General features: G+C 38.4%; 1 protein-coding gene across 4 annotated transcripts in view; it reads left to right on the forward strand.

Moving 5' to 3' along the window:
- Positions 1-20,934, forward strand: part of FGF10 (fibroblast growth factor 10) — a 111,327-nt gene extending 90,393 nt beyond the window's left edge. For all 4 annotated transcript variants that reach the window (XM_069880245.1, XM_069880244.1, XM_069880243.1 and 1 more), the window contains exons 4-5: positions 13,818-13,921; positions 17,613-20,934. In XM_069880245.1, the coding sequence (XP_069736346.1) occupies positions 13,818-13,921; positions 17,613-17,810 (302 nt within the window). In that variant the 3' untranslated portion in view covers positions 17,811-20,934. The remainder of the gene's footprint in view (positions 1-13,817; positions 13,922-17,612) is intronic.
- The last annotated feature ends 290 nt before the right edge of the window (positions 20,935-21,224 follow it).

The raw sequence follows: 21,224 nt of genomic DNA on the forward strand, positions 1-21,224 counted from the left end.
ATTACACAGTTTTTTCTGTCTCCTACCTTCCACAAGAAGTATTTGAGACTAGCAAATGATAGACCATAGTTTTTCCAGTCCTGTTGTCTTGCACAATGGGGAGTGGAGTTGAAATCCATCATAAGAACAAATGAAGACCAAAATCAAACATAACTGTTGAAAGAAAATGTTGTCTCATTTTGATGTGCAGCTGAGCAGCCCTAACTAAAACAACAGCTACAGTATATGTAGCAGACAGTCTCAGTAGGAGGCAACAAACCTGTCATTTGACTAAAGATTGTTGACAGACAAGTAACAGAGGCCATCTGCAGCCCACTGAGTTTCATAAATCTCACAGCTTCCATACAGCTTCCCATAGGGATACTATTTTTCATCTGTTTGTACATAATCTGACCATCTTAGCACCCAGGCTCGCTTCCATCTGCTCCTACCTGTCAGTGCCTAAGTAAAAATTGGCTCCATTTAGTTGTAATTCATGCACTGTTTTGCAAATATATGTACTGTATCTGCTAGAGGTTTCTGACTGAGCAGCAACTGACAGCCTGTGCAGTGAAGACCTGCCTTTCCTGAAACTGCAGGTGAACAGCTACTTCTCCTGGCGTCAACATGCATTTTGACTGTTTTTGCTGAAGTGCCACTGCCTATGTATTATCGCTTCTTTATGTGTTAGGGTGAGCAACAAATGGAACAGCCTTAACATCATCCAGTTTCTTCCAATTTGCCACTATCCACATTGAAACTTATACAAATGACAAAATGGAGGAAGTGGACGTCATGATCATGAACATGAAAGATAACTTGGGATTCTACCCAGGTTAAAACATGCAGCTCTGCACATCTCTGAGAAAATTTACTGAGCTGTACTACTTTCTTATAAGCTTTCTATTCTTCTGTGTATTTCTGTGTAGACGTAGAAATTTAAGATTTGGCAGAGATCCTGAGTGCCTGGTCCTGTCTACTAAATGGAAAATATATGGACTGCCAAGTTTCGATTAGGATTTGGATTGGGATCCAAGTTTCCTTATAAACTCGTGAAGTAATCTTTCTGCTCAATGCAGTACCCATCAGGCCTTAGTTAGAACATCAGTCCAGGCTTGGGCACTTCACTTCAAAAAAATTAGCTAATTGGAAAGAGACCAGAAGGAGAGCAATAGGAGGTCTAGAAAGCATATACTACCAAGAATGACTGTAAAAACTTGGATTGTTTAGTTCTTAGGGGGTTAGGTTGATTTGTTTTCTATTTAGAGTTATTTCCAAGCCAGAGTATTCCAATGATTTTGTTTATAGTGCTGCTCCACAAACAGTTATATTTGAAGGGTTGGTGAACTTCAGCACAGAGGCAGGAAAAAGTATCTGAGGGAAGAGAGGGCTGAACCTCCTTAAGCCCTCTTTGTCAAGAGATCTAACAAATTATATAGTCACAGTCCTGCATATATACTAGATGGGGGATGCGGGAGGGTGTTTTCCTTTTTTCATGTGTGGCATGCAAATTGCTACCATTCCTTGTCCAGAGTGAGTCATCAGTCATAACTCCTCCATTCCAGAAACATATTAGATAATGAATTCTGATACTATCTGTGTCTAATCTACAGTTTATCAAATCTTCCGGTCTTGGGGTCACACTTGCCAAGATGTTCAGACCTTTATGTTTTCCATCAACATTAACGTAGCTGGCTGTACATCTTCCTGTCTTGTCTCAAAACATGGTGCTCAGAAATATGAGCACCGATTAACAGAGCTAGGTACAGTTGATGCTACCTGTAGCCATCCCATCTCCACCACATGAATTAAACCCATGTGAAGGAAGAAAATGTACTTACCTTTCCTGCTGCAAAATAATTCCAGTACTTTGGCTAAATCTGATGACCTGCTTGCATGATAGTGATGGATGTTATGGACAAGGTGCCCTTGAAGGCAGATCTGAACTCATTTTAACTGGCTGTGTAATGTGTCCTCGAAGTCACTTCCTGCAGTCCCTCTGCTTAAGTTTAACCCATCTAACTTTGGACATTTAACAGAAGGAGGGGTGGTGTTTAGGGTTGTTCTTTGGAGTTGCCTCCTTTCACTGACCGGAGGGGAAAAAGGTAGGCTAAATGTATCCTGAACTGATAGGTTTTGTTACATGTCAGGATGTATGCTAGTTAAATTGATTCCTACCGTTCTTGTAGCTAAACTTAAACTGCTCCTTTGCCATCTCTCAATATTGCATCACTGAGGTTCTCTCTTCCCATGCACCCTACTGGTGCCATCCTTCCATTTACTTGGTCTACGGAGGACTATTGGTTGAATAATTGTTGCTCTGTTCTGAAATTAAAGCCATAAAAGCAGTAGATAAGGAAAGGAATCAGAGAATCAGAGAATAACCAGGTTGGAAGAGACCCACCGGATCATCGAGTCCAACCATTCCTATCGAACACTAAACCATGCCCCATAGCACCTCGTCCACCCGTGCCTTAAACACCTCCAGGGAAGGTGAATCAACCACCTCCCTGGGCAGCCTGTTCCAGTGCCCAATGACCCTTTCTGTGAAAAATTTTTTCCTAATGTCCAGCCTAAACCTCCCCTGGCGGAGCTTGAGGCCATTTCCTCTTGTCCTGTCCCCTGTCACTTGGGAGGAGAGGCCAGCACCCTCCTCTCTACAACCTCCTTTCAGGTAGTTATAGAAAGCAATGAGGTCTCCCCTCAGCCTCCTCTTCTCCCAGAGAACCTGATTGTTTTCCTTTAATCCCTTTGTGGGTCTAAGGAAGAATTCTAATGCCTTTTTTACATGGTCTTTATATACCAGGGAGCTTTCACATCTTCTGCTGATATTGTGCTAATGCAGGAAGGCTCAGAGATCCTGTTCCCACATCCTTCCAGAAGTTTGAATACATATCTCAGGCTTATCCAAATGTATCAGTTGTGAGAATTGGGCTGAAAAGCTCACGGGACATCCACCTTTTCGCTATAGTTGGTCTAAGTATGACAAACACTTCAGCAGCTTGCTTTATGGTCTTTCAGTACATTCACTTCTGATTTAGAGCAGGAAGGGTGGAGGTCTAAAAATATTAAATAATAAAAAGCAATAAGCTGATTTTAACTTCACATAAAGTTTTAGTTTTATGTCAAAACTCAGGTTATTGTTCAGAACAGTTATTTGAGATATATGCCTACCACTGTGGCATCATGGGTTGCAAGATTTGCATCTTAAGCAGCGTTACTAAGACAATGGCAAAGTTTGTAAGATTACCTTTTAGTGGAACTACTTCGCTTCATTGAAAAACCTTCCAAAGGCAAGTCTTGTTTAGCCAATTTTCAGTTTCCTTGGTTTATCTTCACCATCTTGCATCATCTTCCTCTTTCTGTTGTCCATAATTCTTGGGCAAAACAAATAGTAGGTAGGAATAATGATATAGCTTCTCACTTGGAGGTGTTTTCAACTTCTTTTCCACACATGCAAATAATGAAACAGGGTGGAAACAGAGTCAGTGGCTTCATTCCTTAGCACTTCACACATTCATGACCACATCCAAACAGCCTACCCATTTCTTCTAACCACCCCTTTTCAAATCAGCTACTAAGAGCAGCTTTTTGAACTACCAAATCTTTAACTTCATGCCTTATCACTAACTTTGTTTGACCCAAGACGGTGACAGTCAAAAGTATCCCTGCAGAGAAGATCCTTGGAGGGTGTGTAAACCAAAGTTCTGAAAAGTCAGTTTGGATTAATGTTATCAAGTTCTGGCCTCTCTGGTTACCCACCAAGAGCAGTAGCTGCCTTCACAGGCCCAGGAGCTTCTTGTCAACAAACTGCAAAGTTTCAGAAGCTCTCATTTATCATCACATTCCATACAACTGAACTCACTCTTCAGCTGTAATATTTCTGCAACAGAAGAAAAGGCAAGGGAGAGAGGGACTGTGTATGAATTGCCACATATATTGGATAAGCTCTGAAAGGGGGAGAAGGATGAAAGGTGGTCCTGTTCCACTACATTAAGAGGACTGCAACTACGATTGCAGACATTTAAAGTACATTTTAAGAACTTAATTACACAAATGACATGGCTACAAAAGAAATGGTCACTACCTCACACTGTAAAGAAGCTGAATTTGGTCCCAGAATCAAGTGGTTCACATTGCAGGGTTTGTTTGGATCCATTGCAGTACTGCCTTGATAATAAATCTTATATAGAATCATAGAATAACCAGGTTGGAAGAGACCCACCGGATCATCGAGTCCAACCGTTCCTATCAAACACTAAACCATGCCCCTTAGCACCTCGTCCACCCATGCCTTAAACACCTCCAGGGAAGGTGAATCAACCACCTCCCTGGGCAGCCTCTGCCAGTGCCCAATGACCCTTTCTGTGAAAATTTTTTTCCTAATGTCCAGCCTAAACCTCCCCTGGAGGAGCTTGAGGCCATTTCCTCTTATCCTGTCCCCTGTCACCTGGGAGAAGAGGCCAGCACCCTCCTCTCTACAACCTCCTTTCAGGTAGTTATAGAGAGCAATGAGGTCTCCCCTCAGCCTCCTCTTCTCCAGGCTAAACAACCCCAGCTCTCTCAGCCGCTCCTCATAAGGCCTGTTCTCCAGCCCCCTCACCAGCTTTGTTGCTCTTCTCTGGACTCGCTCCAGAGCCTCAACATCCTTCTTGTGGTGAGGGGCCCAGAACAGAACACAGTATTCGAGGTGCAGTCTCACCAGTGCCGAGTACAGAGAGAGAATAACCTCCCTGGACCTGCTGGTCACGCCGTTTCTGATACAAGCCAAGATGCCATTGGCCTTCTTGGCCACCTGGGCACACTGCTGGCTCATGTTCAGTCGCTGTCAACCAACACCCCCAGGTCCCTCTCCTCCAGGCAGCTTTCTAGACAGGCTTCCCCTAGTCTGTAGCTGCATAGGGTTGTTGTGCCCCAAGTGCAGGACCCGGCACTTGGCCTTGTTAAACCTCATGCCATTGGTCTCTGCCCAGCAGTCCAGCCTGTTCAGATCCCTTTGGAGCCTCCCTACCCTCCAGCAGATCCACACTTCCACCCAGCTTAGTGTGATCTGCAAACTTGCTAAGGGTGCACTCAACGCCTTCATCCAGGTCATTGATAAAGACATTGAACAGGGCTGGACCCAGCACTGAGCCCTGGGGAACCCCACTTGTCACTGGCCTCCAGCTGGATTTAACTCCATTTCCCACCACTCTCTGGGCCCGGCCAGCCAACCAGTTTTCCACCCAGGAGAGTGTGCGCCTGTCCAGGCCAGAGGCTGACAGTTTCTCAAGCAGAATGCTGTGAGAAACTGTGTCAAAGGCTTTACTGAAGTCCAGGAAGATACATCCACAGCCTTTCCCTCATCCAGTAGGTGAGTCACTTTGTCATAGAAGGCGATCAGGTTAGTCTGGCAAGACCTGCCTTTTGTGAACCCATGTTGACCGGGCCTGATCACCCGGTTCTCTTGCATGTGCTTCATGATAGCACTCAAGATCACCTGCTCCATGATTTTCCCTGGCACTGAGGTCAGACTGACAGGCCTGTAGTTCCCTGGATCCTCCCTGCGACCCTTCTTGTAGATCGGCACAACATCAGCCAGGCTCCAGGTCAGTGGGACTTCCCCAGTCTTCCAGGACTGTTGGAAGTTTAGGTTATGTTTCGTAAGTAATTGTTTGACATAATTTCACTCAAGTTCTTGGATATTCTGTAAATTGCTTGCCTCATATTACCAGCATTTTTATAAAATCATGGGACATTTGGAGTCAGTGTACAGAATTATGTAAGTGCAAATTTTCACTTGTATTTTTACAGTCCCTTTGTGCAGAGCAAGACAGCCAGTCAGCTTTCTGTTGCCTTGTCATTTATATAATGGTCACTTTTATAAATTATAAAAATAGTTTATTTAAGTTAAATATACTTGGGTTCTATTTGTAATATGTTTCTAGCCTTTGGGACCTGTAAAGACAGCACATGCATAGCTACAAGGAACATTTCAAATTGATATTTAAAATGTTTCTAACGCAGAGTTGGAAACAGTTTCAGTATTGACAGCTATGCTTTTACAGTGGATGTGGTCAAAGAGGATTAGTTGCAATTGTTGAAGTTTAGAGAGTTATGGCTGTAAAATAATAATAATGTGCTATCTGTTTTAAAACCATAATTGAGGCGACAGTATTTTTTTTTAATTTTATCATGTTCCTTGCCAACTTTCTAAAACCCATGGAACCAGAAATGAGTAACTACTAGTGAGAATTTTCCCCTCAAGAATATTATTTTTTGTAGTGCTTATTATCAAGACTAATTACAAGTCACATTATATCATGGAAATCATTTACTTTACACATTTTCTTGGAGTGAAAAGTTTTAAAGCATGGAAATCCCTGAGCTAAAGCAATGGTACAGATACAAAATACAGGAAACATAAAATGAAGTATGTTGAAATGGCTTTTCTGTTTCAGTCTTCACAGAACAGGAACATGAGCGCCAAAGAGAAGCTAACATTGTTATGAATAGAAAAAGAACAAAATTAAAATTAGGTGGATGATTTATCTGATTTTTTTCATAAAATTTACTTGCTTTGCTGAGTAGGTTGGCCAAGCCTCTGGAGATTCATTCTGAAAACTTGAGAAGAACGAATCCCCAGATAATTCAGGAAGTAGTAAATATAATACATATCCTTAAAAAGGAGAAAAAACAAAGACCTAGAGACAAGTCATCATATCCTGAGAAAAAGTATGGGAAAAGTTTAAAGTATATGTTTGTAAACAGCTTAGAAATTCTCATAGAATTATAGAATGGTTTGGGTCAGAAGGCACTTTAAAGATCATGGCAGGACACTTTCCACTAGATTAGGTTGCTCAAAGCCTCATCCAGCCTTTTCCTGATGATGAAGCATCCACTTCTCTGGACAACCTGTTCCCATGCCTCATCATCCTCACAGTAAAGATTTCTTCATATCTAATCTATTAATCAAAGAGAAGCAATACCAAACGAACCTAGTTTTCAACTATGGTGAGATAAAAATCTTCATGTATAGGAGAGGAGCATTAGACACCATAAACCGGGGAATATTTTTGAAACTAATGCCTCTAATTATATTCTCTTACCCAAGATCAGTGAGAAAATTGTAAGTGAAAGTCTCATAGTGTGAAATGCTATTCTCACGAACAAGTAGTTTTTCACTGTCTGTCTAAACAAAGACATCAAGTTCTACAAGATGCCAGTCACAAGTAATTTTCCTCAGAGCTCAGTGCTGGGTCTAGTTCTGTTCAACATCTTTTATCAGTAATCTGGATGAGGGGATTGAGTGCGCCCTTAGTAAGTCCGTGGGTGACACTAAGCTGGGAGGAAATGTTGATCTGCTTGAGGGTAGGGAGGCTCTACAGGGGGATCTGAACAGACTGGGTCAGTGGGCTGGGAGTAGTGGTATGAGGTTCAACAAGGCCAAGTGCCGAGTCCTGCACTTGGGACACAAAAACCCAGTGAAGCACTGCAGGCTTGGGGAGGAGTGTCTGGAAAGCTGCCTGTCAGAGAAGGACCTGGGGATGTTGGTCAACAGCCGGCTGAATATGTTTTAGGCTCCTCACCAGATGAAAGACATTGAGGCTCTGGAGTGTGTCCAGAGAAGAGTGATGAAACTGGTGAAGAGGCTGGAAAACAAGTCTTAGGAAAGGATGCTGAGGAGAGACCTCATCACTGTCTACAACTGCCTGAAAGTAGGCTGTGGCAAGGTCAATGTTGGTCTCTTCTCCCAGGTGATAGGCAATAGGACAAGAAGGCCTCAAGCTGCACCATAGGAGGTTCAAGTTAGGCTTCAGGAAAAAATTTCTTCACCAAAAGGGTTATCAGGCACTGGAATAGGCTGCCCAAGGAGGTGGTCAGGTCACCACTCTGGAAGTATTTAAAAGCTGACTAGATTAAGTGCTTAGGGATATGGTTTAGTAGTGTACAGGTATGGTTGAACTCGGTGATCTCAAAGGTCTTTTCCAACGTAGTAATTCTATGGTTCTGAGATTCTTTGCAACATATCTCCTGATCAAAAATTCATTAGTAACTTGATAGAAGGAATTGAATTGTTATAAATGTTGCAGGTAACATGAAACTTGGAGTAGCTGCAAGTATTTTGGAGGACTGAATGAGAATTCAGAACAACAGTGACAAATTAGAGAATTTATAAAATAAATCAGAGGCCATTTAGCTGTAAGCAGGTGTAAAGTACATTTAACTAGGAGTAATCAAATTCGTAGCTTAGCTTAGAATAAGGAATGACTGCATAACTAGAAGGCTTAAGGAAAGCATTGAAAAACTGGTCTTGTTTAGAAAGCAAAAGTAGATAGATGGATAGGTAAGTTTGATAATATAATTCATGATGAATAGAAGGTTTCTGCAAAAAAAATATCACCTCTTTTTTGTGTTAGTTTACAGTTTGGACAAGAATTAGGTTGGCTTAAATTAAAACAAGGCCATTTAGATTGGATACTTGAAAAACTTTCTAATGTAGTAGTGGAATAGGTTACCCTTGAGTCATAGAATCTCATTTTTTGAAGGTGTCTGAGAACAATCATCTGTCAGGCTAAGGCCAGTGGAGTACTCACAGTGGTCAGGCATTCTTTAAACAACATTGTCTATGCGAGCGCCTAGGCTTCTATCTCCAAGCCTCCAGCACTTCAAGATTATGAAATTTTACAGTTAATCTTGATAGCCCATGAAAGTTATGTTTTTATTGGAGCAGTATAGAAGTCCAGTCATGGCCTGTGACTACTACATAAACCTAGAGGAAAATACAAAATTTTTTGTGCTCCCATGAAGTCGGGTTCATTTGATGGTGAAAACTACAGTTTTAAGCTTCATAGTGTATGTTTCAATTTCTTTTTTTTATACAATTGTGCTGTATTGAATAATGAATAATTAAGAATAATCACCCTTCTTAGTCAAGAATTTTCACTTTTCCATCAAAGACTTTTTATTTAGAAAAGTTTGTTTCAAAGTTAAGGAAAGACCTTATAACTACTGCTTGTACATCCACGTCACATGAGTTGGTGCTCTCATGCTGACCTTTGAAATTTGTGTCTACATCACTGACACCTATGCAAAAATTCCTGTTGCCTTCAGTAGATTTCTGTCAAACTTGTGACAGAATCTCCTCCTGAGAAAATATGTAAATAATACTGAATAATTTGCAATCTAGACAAAAGCTAGTTCTGTATTTGTAACCAGCATGTAACTCCAGTGAAGTCTCCAAGGTCTACAGAGAGTAGCAGGGTAGATAAGTACCAAATTAGGTTTCTGTTATCCAAGGAATATTGGATCAAGAGTAATAAATTCATTTGAAAGAAAAAACAGCAATTAAAATGTTCCCTTCTTCCCCAAAATGCTGCAGAAGTTAGTATATGTGAAATTGTCACTGAAAATAATACATTTTTTGACTTCCAAATACATAAAACACTCTCACTGGGAATAAATACAGAGTCATTGGTGATGAGATCAAACTGATTAGAGTTCCAAAGAATTCAGCTACACTTGGCTCCAGATAAATAGCATTACTAGATCTAATCAAGCTAGTTACAGTGGATATAATGTAAACATATAACATTTCTTGTCATGACCTCCCTTAAGCCCAGTGGGAATATAATAGTGTCAGATCCCAAACAAACTTTTCTAAAAAAAATACTCTACACTTATTAATTGTATGAATACTTAACCTTACTTTCACTTAGGTATTGTACTGAAGAGCAGTGTCTCCCCATCATTCAAGTCCAGAACACTTAATCAGTTCAGTGCAAGTTTCTTCTTTAAGCTCTGGTCTCCTTCATCTGCAAGTGTAATAGTCAGTTGAAATGGTCTAATAACGTGTTATTGTTACAAGGATACTATGACAAAATATAGCTCATTAAAATGCACTTCAACATAAAAATTAGCATTGGCATGTGTTACACCAATATCTTTTTTTTTCTTTTGTTACTGCTGCTGTTAGAAATGGAGACAGACTAATTTCACTGTTGTTGTTGTTTGGGTTACAGTAATTAAATGCTGTAGAAAGTATTAACTGAGTTCTTCTCATCACTTTTTTGGCATGGACAATACAAAAACACTTGTTGCTCATGTAAAAAGAAATGGTGTTGTAGCAAGGTTTGCACCACAATCTTACCTTCTAATAGCTTGTCTTCTACATAACGTAAGGCATCCTATTTACATCTGATTTTAAGCACAGATACTTCAGGCAATGTTCCATGAGAGAGAAGTATTAAAGGCCACTGCTATATTAATGCTTTCACAGAAAATCAAGAAAGCAACTTTGCCTTTTCTTTACTGTGAAAATGATCAACATTTCACCATTAATACAAGATAATAGACCTTGGCTGGCATGGACTTAACTGATCTGCTTGTAACAATGGCATGACACTGCTATATATGAGCTAACTGTCAGAATACGATTAAGAAGCCCTCACAACTTTTCATGAGATTAGAGAGTATAATTCTCTTCATCTTACATATGGAAAATGATACATGGCTACTTGGAGTAAGATGATTTTGGAACTGTTGTTTTTACTCCCTTACAGACTTGTAGTGCTGTAACTGTGTGTAACTGTGCATGACTTTGGTTGTCTGAGCCTTGGTTTCAAGCCTGAGATGCACTTAGTGCAGAATTCTTTGGGTATGCAAGTGCTCCATGGACATTCAGATCTTTCACAGCATAGTTTTTCTTAATTTATGTGAGCAACTCCATGCTGATTTTTCATGATGCAATTAAGAATCTTACCACAAAAATCTTACAGGAGGTTGTATCAGATTTTTAAATAAAAGAAAATCATTTGTGTCTTTCAACATTTATATTTGTATTTTGATATCAATATTTAGGTAATAATCCTCCACTTTCAAGTTTTCATTGGGTTAGACACGAAACTTCTTTTCCAGTATTATTATTGCTGTTTTAATATGGTCCGTTTTCTGAAGGGACCTACTAGACCTAGACCTACTGTTGTTTATCTTGCAGTTCTCACTGAAGTCTTTCTCATATGCAAGAACATTATCTGAAGCCAACCTAATGCTTCTTTCTAAGTAAACACAAACCCTCTGGTAATCACTTTGGAATTTATACATCTTCATATGAAAATTTAAGTGGTTAATTTAAGTATATGATTTTGTATGTATTTAAAAATTCATCCTGGAAAGGCCAGTTCTCCTTTCTTGACAATAAAATTAGGTCTTTCATTTTAGATTGACTCGTTTGATGTTCCCTCTCTTTCCTTCACATTCATGTGATGAGGGAAAGGCTGTGCATGTAGTGTACCTGGACTTCGGTAAAGCCTCTGATGCAGTATCTCACAGTATCCTACTTGAGAAATGGCTGCCACTGGCCTGGACCCAGACTCCTGCTGCTGGGTCAAAAACTGGCTGGATGATCAGGCCTGAAGAGTGATGGTGAGTGGAGTTAACTCCAGCTGGAGGCCGCTCACAAGTGAGGTCCCTCAGGGCTCCATGCTGGGTCCAGTTCTGTTCAATGTCTATGTCACTGACCTGGATGAGGGGATTGAGTGCACCCTTAGCAAGTTTGCAGATGACTCTAAACTATGAGGAAGCGTCGATCTTCTGGAGGGAGGACAGGCTCTTCAGAGGGATCTGAACAGGCTGGGCCAATGGTTTGAGACCAACGGGATGACGTTTAACAAGGCCAAATGCCGGCTCCTGCACTTGGGACACAAAAACCCAGTGAAGCACTACAGGCTTGGGAAACAGTGGCTAGAAAGCTGCCTGGCAGAGAAGGACCTCAGGGTGTTGGTTGCCAGCTGGCAGAACATGAGCCAGCAGTGAGCTCAGGTGGCCGAGAAGGCCAGTGGTATCTTGGCTTGTATCAGAAACAGCATGGCCAGCAGGACCAGGGAAGTGACTGTGCCCCTGTACTGGCCACTGGTGAGGCCACAGCTCAAATACTGTGCTCAGTTTTAGGCTCCTCACCAGAAGAAAGACATTGACGTTCTGGAGCGTGTCCAGAGAAGAGTGTTGAAGCTGGTGAAGGGGCTGGAGAACAAGTCTTACGAGGAGCAGCTGAGAGAACTGGGGTTGTTTAGCCTGGAGAAAGGAAAACCTTGTTGCTCTCTACAATTACCTAAAAGGAGGTTGCAGAGAGGCGAGCGTTGGTCTCTTCTCCCAAGTGACAGGGGATAGCACAAGAGGCAATGGCCTCAAGCTGTGTCAAGGGAAGTTTAGATTATACATTAGGAAAAAATTCTTCACAGAAAGGGTTATCAAGCACTGGGACAGGCTGCCCAGGGAAGTGGTTTCACTTTCCCTGGAGGTATTTAAAAGACGGGTAGATGAGGTTCTTGGGGACATGATTTAGTAGTGGACAGATATGGCCTCTTCCAACCAAATGATTCTGTGATTCTGTGAACTATGTCATCAGTTTTACATATATAAGAATCAGCTATTACTTTTTCATTTCTGATTCACAACCATTGCCCAGCTAACATCAAAGCCTCTACTTCTAGTCACAGAGCAAGTATCACCCTCACTCCTGACCAGTTCAGTGGTCGTACAGAATGGCTTTTGAATCATATATAAAGCAGCCTTTTTCAAAAAAATTTACAGTGAAAGAACATCCTCCTCGCCTTTTCTACATACTGAAGTCCACATAGTCTGAACAGACTGCATTCAGTTTTCAAAGACAGAAAAATCAGCATTTCCAGACAGAACACCAAATAGCAAGTTACACTGTTGGCTTCAGATGATGTGTGGTTACCATAAGGAATTCTTAAGTGAATCAAAAAATATATGGATTTGCCAGTTCTACCCTGCTCCATCAAAAAGTGTTGAACATCTTTAGGAGGAAATTATTGCAGATTGTCTTTTTTTTACTCGGCAGGAACTCATCAATGTTTTTTCAGCTGATCTGTTCATCACGTAATTTTTTGGCTCAGCCTAGGCTGTTCCTTCCAATTTCTCAATATTTTAGCCCCTCCAGTAATCTTCCCATTAGTGACCACTAAGTTAGGTGGGCTATTCTTCTGACTACTTTAATGTCTACTTTAGTATCAAGAGAAGTGTCAGAGCCAGGCATACTACCTGGATAAACCATCTAGAAGTTATCTGGTTGGAGCCATATTTGTCCTGAACTAAAATATAATGATGCCCTCCAGTTACTCTAGTAATAGCTGAAAAATGGACCTCTAAAGTCACTACGTAAGTTGCAGTAACTTCTACTACTCCCAAATCAGTATGTTTTTGACAGAAAACATAGAGATGAAAAGCTCTGTCTCCCATCATTGGACCCATTGGATCCGGTATCACAGAAAGAGTTAGTTTTAAAGAAAAAAAAATTTAAACATATTTATTACAAACAGAGCAAAATGTTTCTGATATCTTAAAGACACAGATAACTTGGCCATTAGAGTTAGTCTTACTATATCCAAAAATGTCAACACACTAGCCAAAAGTGAATTTATCAGCTGCAGCCAAGAGGTTTAGTTATCTGAATGTCCTACAAGGAGTAAGTAGTTTATCACTGGTTTTGAAGATTGGGTTAAATCTAATGTTCTATTGACAGATGCTGTAGATGTAATTTAATGCTTTGGTTCAGGTGTCTCTTCTGATAAATTTTAGTAAAATCTATCCTAAGAGTAATGCAGCCATATCAGTACTTAGAGGGTTTTAAATGCAGGGTTAGCAAACGAACCATGTTAATTGAAACAATGTTTGCATATATTCTTGCAGTGGTTTAAAGAAGACTTTTGCTAAAGTTTGGTGGTCTGTTGGTTCTGAATACTATAATATTTACTGGTTTTCAGGTTTATTTTCTTTTCTATACTGAGAAAGTCCTCTAATGAACTGATTCAATACCTTACTTTTTTTTTTTTTAGGCATATTGGAGATAACATCTGTAGAAATTGGAGTTGTGGCAGTTAAGTCTGTTAAGAGCAACTATTACTTAGCCATGAACAAGAAAGGAAAAGTCTACGGCTCTGTAAGTATCTTTTTTGCTTTCCAAATGGGTTGCAGTAGTCAGCATAGTTCCCCCTTTTACCTTCTGAAAACGCCAGTTGTCTGTTTATTACTACTAATTAGAGCAGAAATGAGACCTTAGTCAAAATTTCATCCTCTGGTAAACCAGTAGCCCCCTTCTTCACAACCTGCCTGTTGTTTGTTAAGCTCATATCATATACCAAAGCAGCTGCTGGGATTTATTATGCTTACTGCTTCAGTTGGGTTTCTTATTAAGTAGTGGCTAAGGGAAAGAGTCCTACAAAACATAATCTTTAAGACTGTTCTTTTCCTGTTCTGCAGTCACATTTAGCAGTAATTAGGGGGAAGATAAAGTATATCTGAAATCTTGGAAACTTCAGCTGATGGAGCAGATACACAAAATTATCAGACTACAGCTTCCAAGAAGGAGATTTCTAAAATAGCCAGCTTTAAATTGACTGCATTAATTAATACACAAGATTATGGGTAGTACAGAGAGATATAGAATTGTATATCAGCAGATAGATAAGCTTTGACTGAGCACAATTTGAGTATCACTTGAAAATTATCCATATATAATCTACTTGTATTTGTGAAAGTTTGGGGTTAATGGTACTTTCAGAGGGAAAAACAAACATGACTACAACAACAAACTAGTCCAACAAACCCAGTAACTATCCAAATATTTTTAATAGGAAGCAATATGATCTTCAAATCTGACTACTAAACTCAAGCGTACCCTCACATATCTACATGATTACAGATTGTTCTGGTATTGCATCTGATTTGATTTGTAATTTTGCAGCTTTTTGCCAGTTCCAGTGAGTTTAAGCCCACATAAATGTAAACTTACTCAAGTCATCTGCGAAGATTATGACACAATCTTCAGATTGCTCAGTATTCAGAACATCCATAGGCTTTAAAGAGAGCAGGTCAGAGACAGATACTGGGGCTAGGTTTATCCATGGGCAATGTAGCTAAGCCTCCTACCTCTGCTGAAAATAAAATCGTAGTGCCAGTCTCAACTGAAACTTAAGGGGCTCTTATTTAAGGAAGTGTTTCTATGGAGTGGATTTGTTTCATACAAACTATAGAAACTGTCCTCCCTCACGTGCACTGTGGCTAGTCGCTTTTGGTTCAAAAGGTTACTTCGACTTTCTTAACTCCTAGGCAGTGTCAAAGAATCAGGGAAATGTTTTTTGAACTCCTGGATTTTAATTTCTAGAATTAAATTGGTCAGAAATACAGCATAAGCAGTGCTCGATCCTGCACCGTTGAGTGGTGTAAGGGTATACTGACTTGCTGACAAAGTTACTATTTGTCAGTTATGCTATGGTCATCAATCTCTGTATGCTTCTGTACAATTTGAAGTTGTTAGCACAAATCACCATCTTCGACTCACACATCTCAGTTCATAGCATTTAATGTAGTCATTTCTGATGGTCCCTCCCAAAGTCTGAGATAAGTATTCCTACCCCAGCTGTTAGCTGTGGCTGGTGTATGAGAGTCCATCCCAAATCTATGCACACACAAAAGGAAGTTCAAGCAACTTTCATGTACCGTAGGTGGAAGTGGCTACTGTAAGATTCAGTAATTCATAGAGTATTAGAAGCAGTGTTGACAGGAGGATATGAACGTGGAAAGCCTCCTTTTAAATTCCAGCTGAGATAATTTTTCAATGTTCACATCATAAAATCACAGCATAATGACTTATCAAAACCTATTCCAAAATACTTCAGAGATTTCAAGAATGCTTCTGTTATTATTTTTCCCATCCTCCCAAGATATGTAGTTAAACATATTACTAGACTGTGGCAGCTTGCAGATGGATATGAAAAATGGAACCAATAAAAACTGTAAAAACATTCTTATGCATGTGCACTATAGACATTGGCGTAGGGTTATGCTAAAATTTGTTTGAAATGAGGAAGGACTGACACTCAGACCCTGCCAATAAGTCTCCTTAACTTCATCATATCATCATCCATTCTCTCTGTATTACCTAAGAATAGAGATAAAAGTTTGGATTTGGGTAGAATTCTCCATCTGGGAAAACAAGTCAAGTAAGACTGTTTCTATGTTTATTAAATACATCTCCATTTGACAGACTTTGGCTAGAATGAGGGAGCAAAAGAAGACTAACTGCTGGCAGATAGGAGAAGTTAGTGCAGTTTTGAACTCTTACTGATGGTCACCTGGCGTCTTAATACCTTGACACCAAACTTGCTGTATTACAGCAAATAAATATTAAATGATATTTATGCAGCTTTGTAAACACTGGCAGTATCAAAGATCATTTTATGGAGAGTCTTCTCTTGATAGTGTCTTCCACAACAGTCATTGTTCAACTAAATACTAAATCCAAAGGAAAAAATAGGCATTAGGCCTATGGTCTTAACAGCAACTAAGTAAAACATTAATTTTAGACCCAAAAATCCTTATTGTTCCAAAATACCAAACATTAATGAGTTTTAAATTTAAATTAATAAGAATGGAAAATGTATTTTTTTTAACATTGTGATGTCCTTTTTTATTAACGTGAAAACTTTCTGTATCATTACTAGCTGAATATCTAAGGACTTTTAATGTATTAAATGATCCCTGAAATTCTTATCTGTACCATGAAAATCCTTTATTATTCAGACTTTTTTTTTGTCTTCTTTGTAGACACGTTAAAAATACAACTTGTTAGTATGCAATACTCTCAGATTCTGACAGGCTTCTGTCTGAGATGTGAAATAACATCTTGTTTTCTGAAACACACAAGCAATAAAATGCTAAATTTTGTTTGTAATTTAAGTATGTTGTATATGTCCCACTTTCAAAAGCCCTCTAAATGGAATACAAGTAACTTGATAAAACTGAGGGGGTGTTTGATGTTTGAATTATTTGTTCTTAAAGAAACAAAGCATTCTTTTCTTCATTATAGAACAGCAAATGTGTGTAAAAGTGCATTTGACATCATAGGAAAAAAAGTGTCCACCTCTGTGCTTCCACGTGCTTGTATTTTTCATTCTTTCTAACAAACTGATAACTGGTTCTCCTTTAAAAAATAGAAAGTCTTAATCAACTGTTTAGTCAATAAGATGCAGGATCAAATGGGATCCTTTTTTAGTCTAAGCCCGTCTTCAGGTCAGGAAAGTAAATAGGTCACAGCCATTGTAAGTGCAGGTATCTAAAAAAAAAGCCCTTTTTCATGGCCAGGATGGTGTAAAGGATCTTAATTTAAATAAGAAGTTAGTCCATGCCATGCATGTGTGTTTAACATATGGTACCAATAATCTGGCTCAAGATATTTAAGCTTTTTATTTGTTAGAACTGAAATACGATGAATGATTCCAAGATCACTGCCTTGTACTTTGAGTTTATGGCTGAGAATTCAATTTAATATTGTTGCTAAATTCCAATACCAAGAAGTATAATTTCAGCTGTGAGTGAATAATATTATTTCATTGCTATAATTATACACTGAACAATTGATTAAGTCTTTTGCTGATTTCACTTTTTGCAGTCTAACTGATATTGCTTCAAATGCTTTGGACATACTGAAACTTTTCTTTAAATACACTGCAGAATCATGCATGCAAGACTGAAATCTTCCAAAACATTTTTAGAAACTGCATTCAGTATACTGCAACTCTGAAAATATATGCTTATTCTGAATTTGTATATTTATTTTCTTCTTTTAACAGAAGGAGTTTAACAGTGATTGCAAACTGAAGGAAAGAATAGAAGAAAATGGATATAACACATATGCATCCTTAAATTGGAAGCATAATGGAAGGCAAATGTTTGTGGCTCTGAATGGAAGGGGAGCCACAAAGAGAGGACAGAAAACAAGAAGGAAAAACACATCAGCTCACTTTCTTCCAATGGTTGTAATGTCATAGATGAAGGAACTATTTTACAGTTGAACCAAAGGCTCTTATGTCAAGAATATTTGTTAATCCTTTTGAAGGGTAAATGCAAAGAAATAGTGCAGACATCTGCTTGTTTGAAAAGAGAGCTAGGGAAGCCTTTGAAGGTAGTGTACTCATTGCTGGCACATGAAATACTTTTATTTAGTTCAGTGTCATATCTTATAATCAAGATATAAGCTGGATCAAATGGGATGGAAGTTATTGCCAGTGTGAACAATTTTTTTTATCTCTGCAACGGAACTTAAGGGACATGAGACAATTTGTTGAATGATCTTCATGGGGAAAGTTATTTATGGAATACTAACTCATATCAAAGACCTTAATTGCTCATTCAAGCCTAATGATCCAATGAACAGTTAGGCACGCAAGCATTTACTGGAAGCACTTGGGTCATATGCACAAATAACATTTCTGGAGAAGCCTTGTGGATAGGATAAAAGAATATAAGCAAAGTAGTGTAAAACTGTTCTAACAAAACAAATAGTATGGTTTGCTTGTATATTCTAACTTCATTTCTTTTTATTTCTCTCTAAGTTATTTATTTAATAGGATGTTAAATATCTTTTTGATTTGAAATGTTTTCCTCATTTGCTTCTTTGTTATTTTCTCTTTTTCTCAGTACTTCACAAAGAGATTGATAGGTTACATGTCAAAACCTCAGAAGTACTCTGAGAATAGGTATTAGACAAGGCTTTAAAGACAGAATTTAATGTGTATAATCCATTTTTTCCCTAAATTGTCTTGCACTTAAGCAAAAAGACCAAACAAGCAGTGCTTGGATTTATGGTATTGAGTGTCTTTATGTTGGGGATCTTTTTTTTAATTATCAGCACTCAAGAACAAACTTCAAGAAAAATTGTGTTAATAGGGTCTTTCTGCTATTCTGAAATTGTGAGAAGGGGCCACATCTGTACTTGGGTGTCAATTAATCTGTGTGTATATTCAACTGATTTTGATTTCTATTTGGAACTAATGCATTGCAAGCAGTGCAATATTCTGCAGCAAGCATTGGGCTGGAACCTAGACTTGGACAGCCCTGTTAAAGTCACTAAGATTACAATTAAATAGTGTGTAATTCCCAAGTGTAAAATTTGGCCTCTGAAAGGTAAATAAAAAGGCAACATAGCCCTGCACTCCTTATTCAGTTAATATGCCCATTCAGCACATTTGACCTTGTTACCAGCTTGCAGAATCATGGGCATATAGTGGGAGTGATAGATAAGTGAGGACTGAGGGACAGGAGATCCAAAATCATGCTCATGCATTTATCAGAAATTATAACTCACGTGTGTAGCATATATGAGAGTCAATCAAAAAGCTGTGCTGGTATCCAGCTTTAGCATGCCTTTCTTATCTGTCATAGTAACTGAAGGCTCAAAATACATAATATCCAGCACATTTTTATGAAGTGTTACTAGTCCCATGGCTTAACTGGAGCAACTGCAGTTTAACAAAGTTAAGCATAATAGGAAGTCTGTTCAGTTAAAGGTACATAAGGTTTGTTTTATGTTTTGCTTTACTCTGTAATTTTAGAGAGCTCTGGATAGCTCACCAATGTAACCACATTGAGATTCATTTTGTTAGAGCAGATAAATAGAAAACAGTACATCAAGCAATTTGTACCACTGTCTTCACATTGTATTCCACTTAAATAAGTAAGCCTTTGCAGTGTCTTTAGTAAGAAACAAAAGTAGTATAATATTATTTTGTTCTAAATACTTTAAGTGATAACTATGAGATTATATTGATGCTGCAGTTTTATCTTCAATATTTCTTGTTGTGAAAAAGTTGGTTTTATTTTTATTGTTTGGAAACTGTATTTTGGTACAAGGGAGAGCCTTGCTTAATGTGTCTTTTTGAGAATGTTTAACCTCTATAAAAGCTGGTGTTGTTGGAGTCTTCTATAACTTATTTAAATCAATGTTTAACCAGCACTTCAATCTTAATCTGTTATTTAAATATTAGCTGTTTCTTTAAAAAAGCAAAAAATAGTAGCTTTCCCATAAAATACAAAATGGTCAGATTGCATTTCCTATCATTAAAGAAAGTCAACTGATTTGAAACCAGGAATTTATTGAAAGACAACGTCTTAGCCGACAGCTGACATTGCCTTTCATAGTTCTTTATCTCTACCTTTCTTCTTCACAACTGAGATTTTTCTAGAAAATAAAATAAGCATTTTGGATTTTAAATGTAATTGCAGGTCACAGCAAAACTTAATTACCATGATAAAAGTGAGTTTCAACTGTTAAAAAATTGTTATTGATAATTAAAACTGACAAGACATAATAGACCACTCACTGTTAACATTCAGTGTGAGCTTGGGCAAATGCAGTGTTACATGACCACTTACAGAACATTTAGGGTACAAATAAAGTTCTCTTTTGACAGGATTACCTAGATGACTTGGTCAGGGGATTATGTGTAAATATTATCATAGTACTGAAAACACCATGCTGCTCAGAGGCCAAGATCAGGAAATATCACTTTTCCAATGTGAGTCAGGAGCAATTTGTGTCGTGAATAGTGGTTTCTGAAAATTAACCAAAATAAAAAAAGCCTTGAAGGAATCAACGATTCCTGTATGTTTGGTATACTGTAATACCCACTATAGTGGGAGAAAACTGCAGACACTCTATCTATAGAGTATCGCACATCCTTAATCATAAGCTCTGTATTCTGTCACCTTCAGCATAACAGAATCCTGAGCAAAAGGAAAACAGAGAAGGGGATTTAAAAAGGAAAAAGGAAACAAAAATCACTGAGCAACAATGTATAGTATGTTATATTTAAATAAAAATAATAAAACATGGGGATTAGAGAATAAGAATATTGTCTTTGTTTGTTTTATTAACCAGAAATCATACTACACAATAAAAATAAAAAGGGAAAAGATCCACTATACTACAGGATGTGGTTTGGTGCTGTATAGCCACAAAACAAAACAAAAATCACTTGGACATTTGTAAAGTTTCTTTAATCTTTTGCATGTGTGAGTCAGCTATCTCTCCACTAACAACAACCAAATGCTTTAGATTCTTCCTGTAAGTATTCAAATCCACCTAGTTTATACAGTGGAAAAAGCAATGAATTTAAAGAAGTTCATTTGGTGAAAGAATGAAGGGGTTTAGGAAGAAGAACATATACTTGCATTTTTGAAGTAAACTGTAATTACAGAAAATTGTTACATTTTATATAAGACCTCATGCAAGATATTTTGTGTCATAAAGTTCACTAAAGTTAGTAAACTTTAGTAATACAAGAATACCAGTGTATGAGCACAACTTTGTAATTCATTCCCTTGCTGAAATGGATTGTCTCTATTCACAAAATCAGTTATAACTGCTTCAAGGAGTGATCTTGAAACTAATGCATGAAAACAGC

The sequence above is a fragment of the Phaenicophaeus curvirostris genome, chromosome Z (genome assembly GCF_032191515.1).
Source record: "Phaenicophaeus curvirostris isolate KB17595 chromosome Z, BPBGC_Pcur_1.0, whole genome shotgun sequence".
In the NCBI taxonomy this organism is placed as follows: Eukaryota; Metazoa; Chordata; class Aves; order Cuculiformes; family Cuculidae; genus Phaenicophaeus; species Phaenicophaeus curvirostris.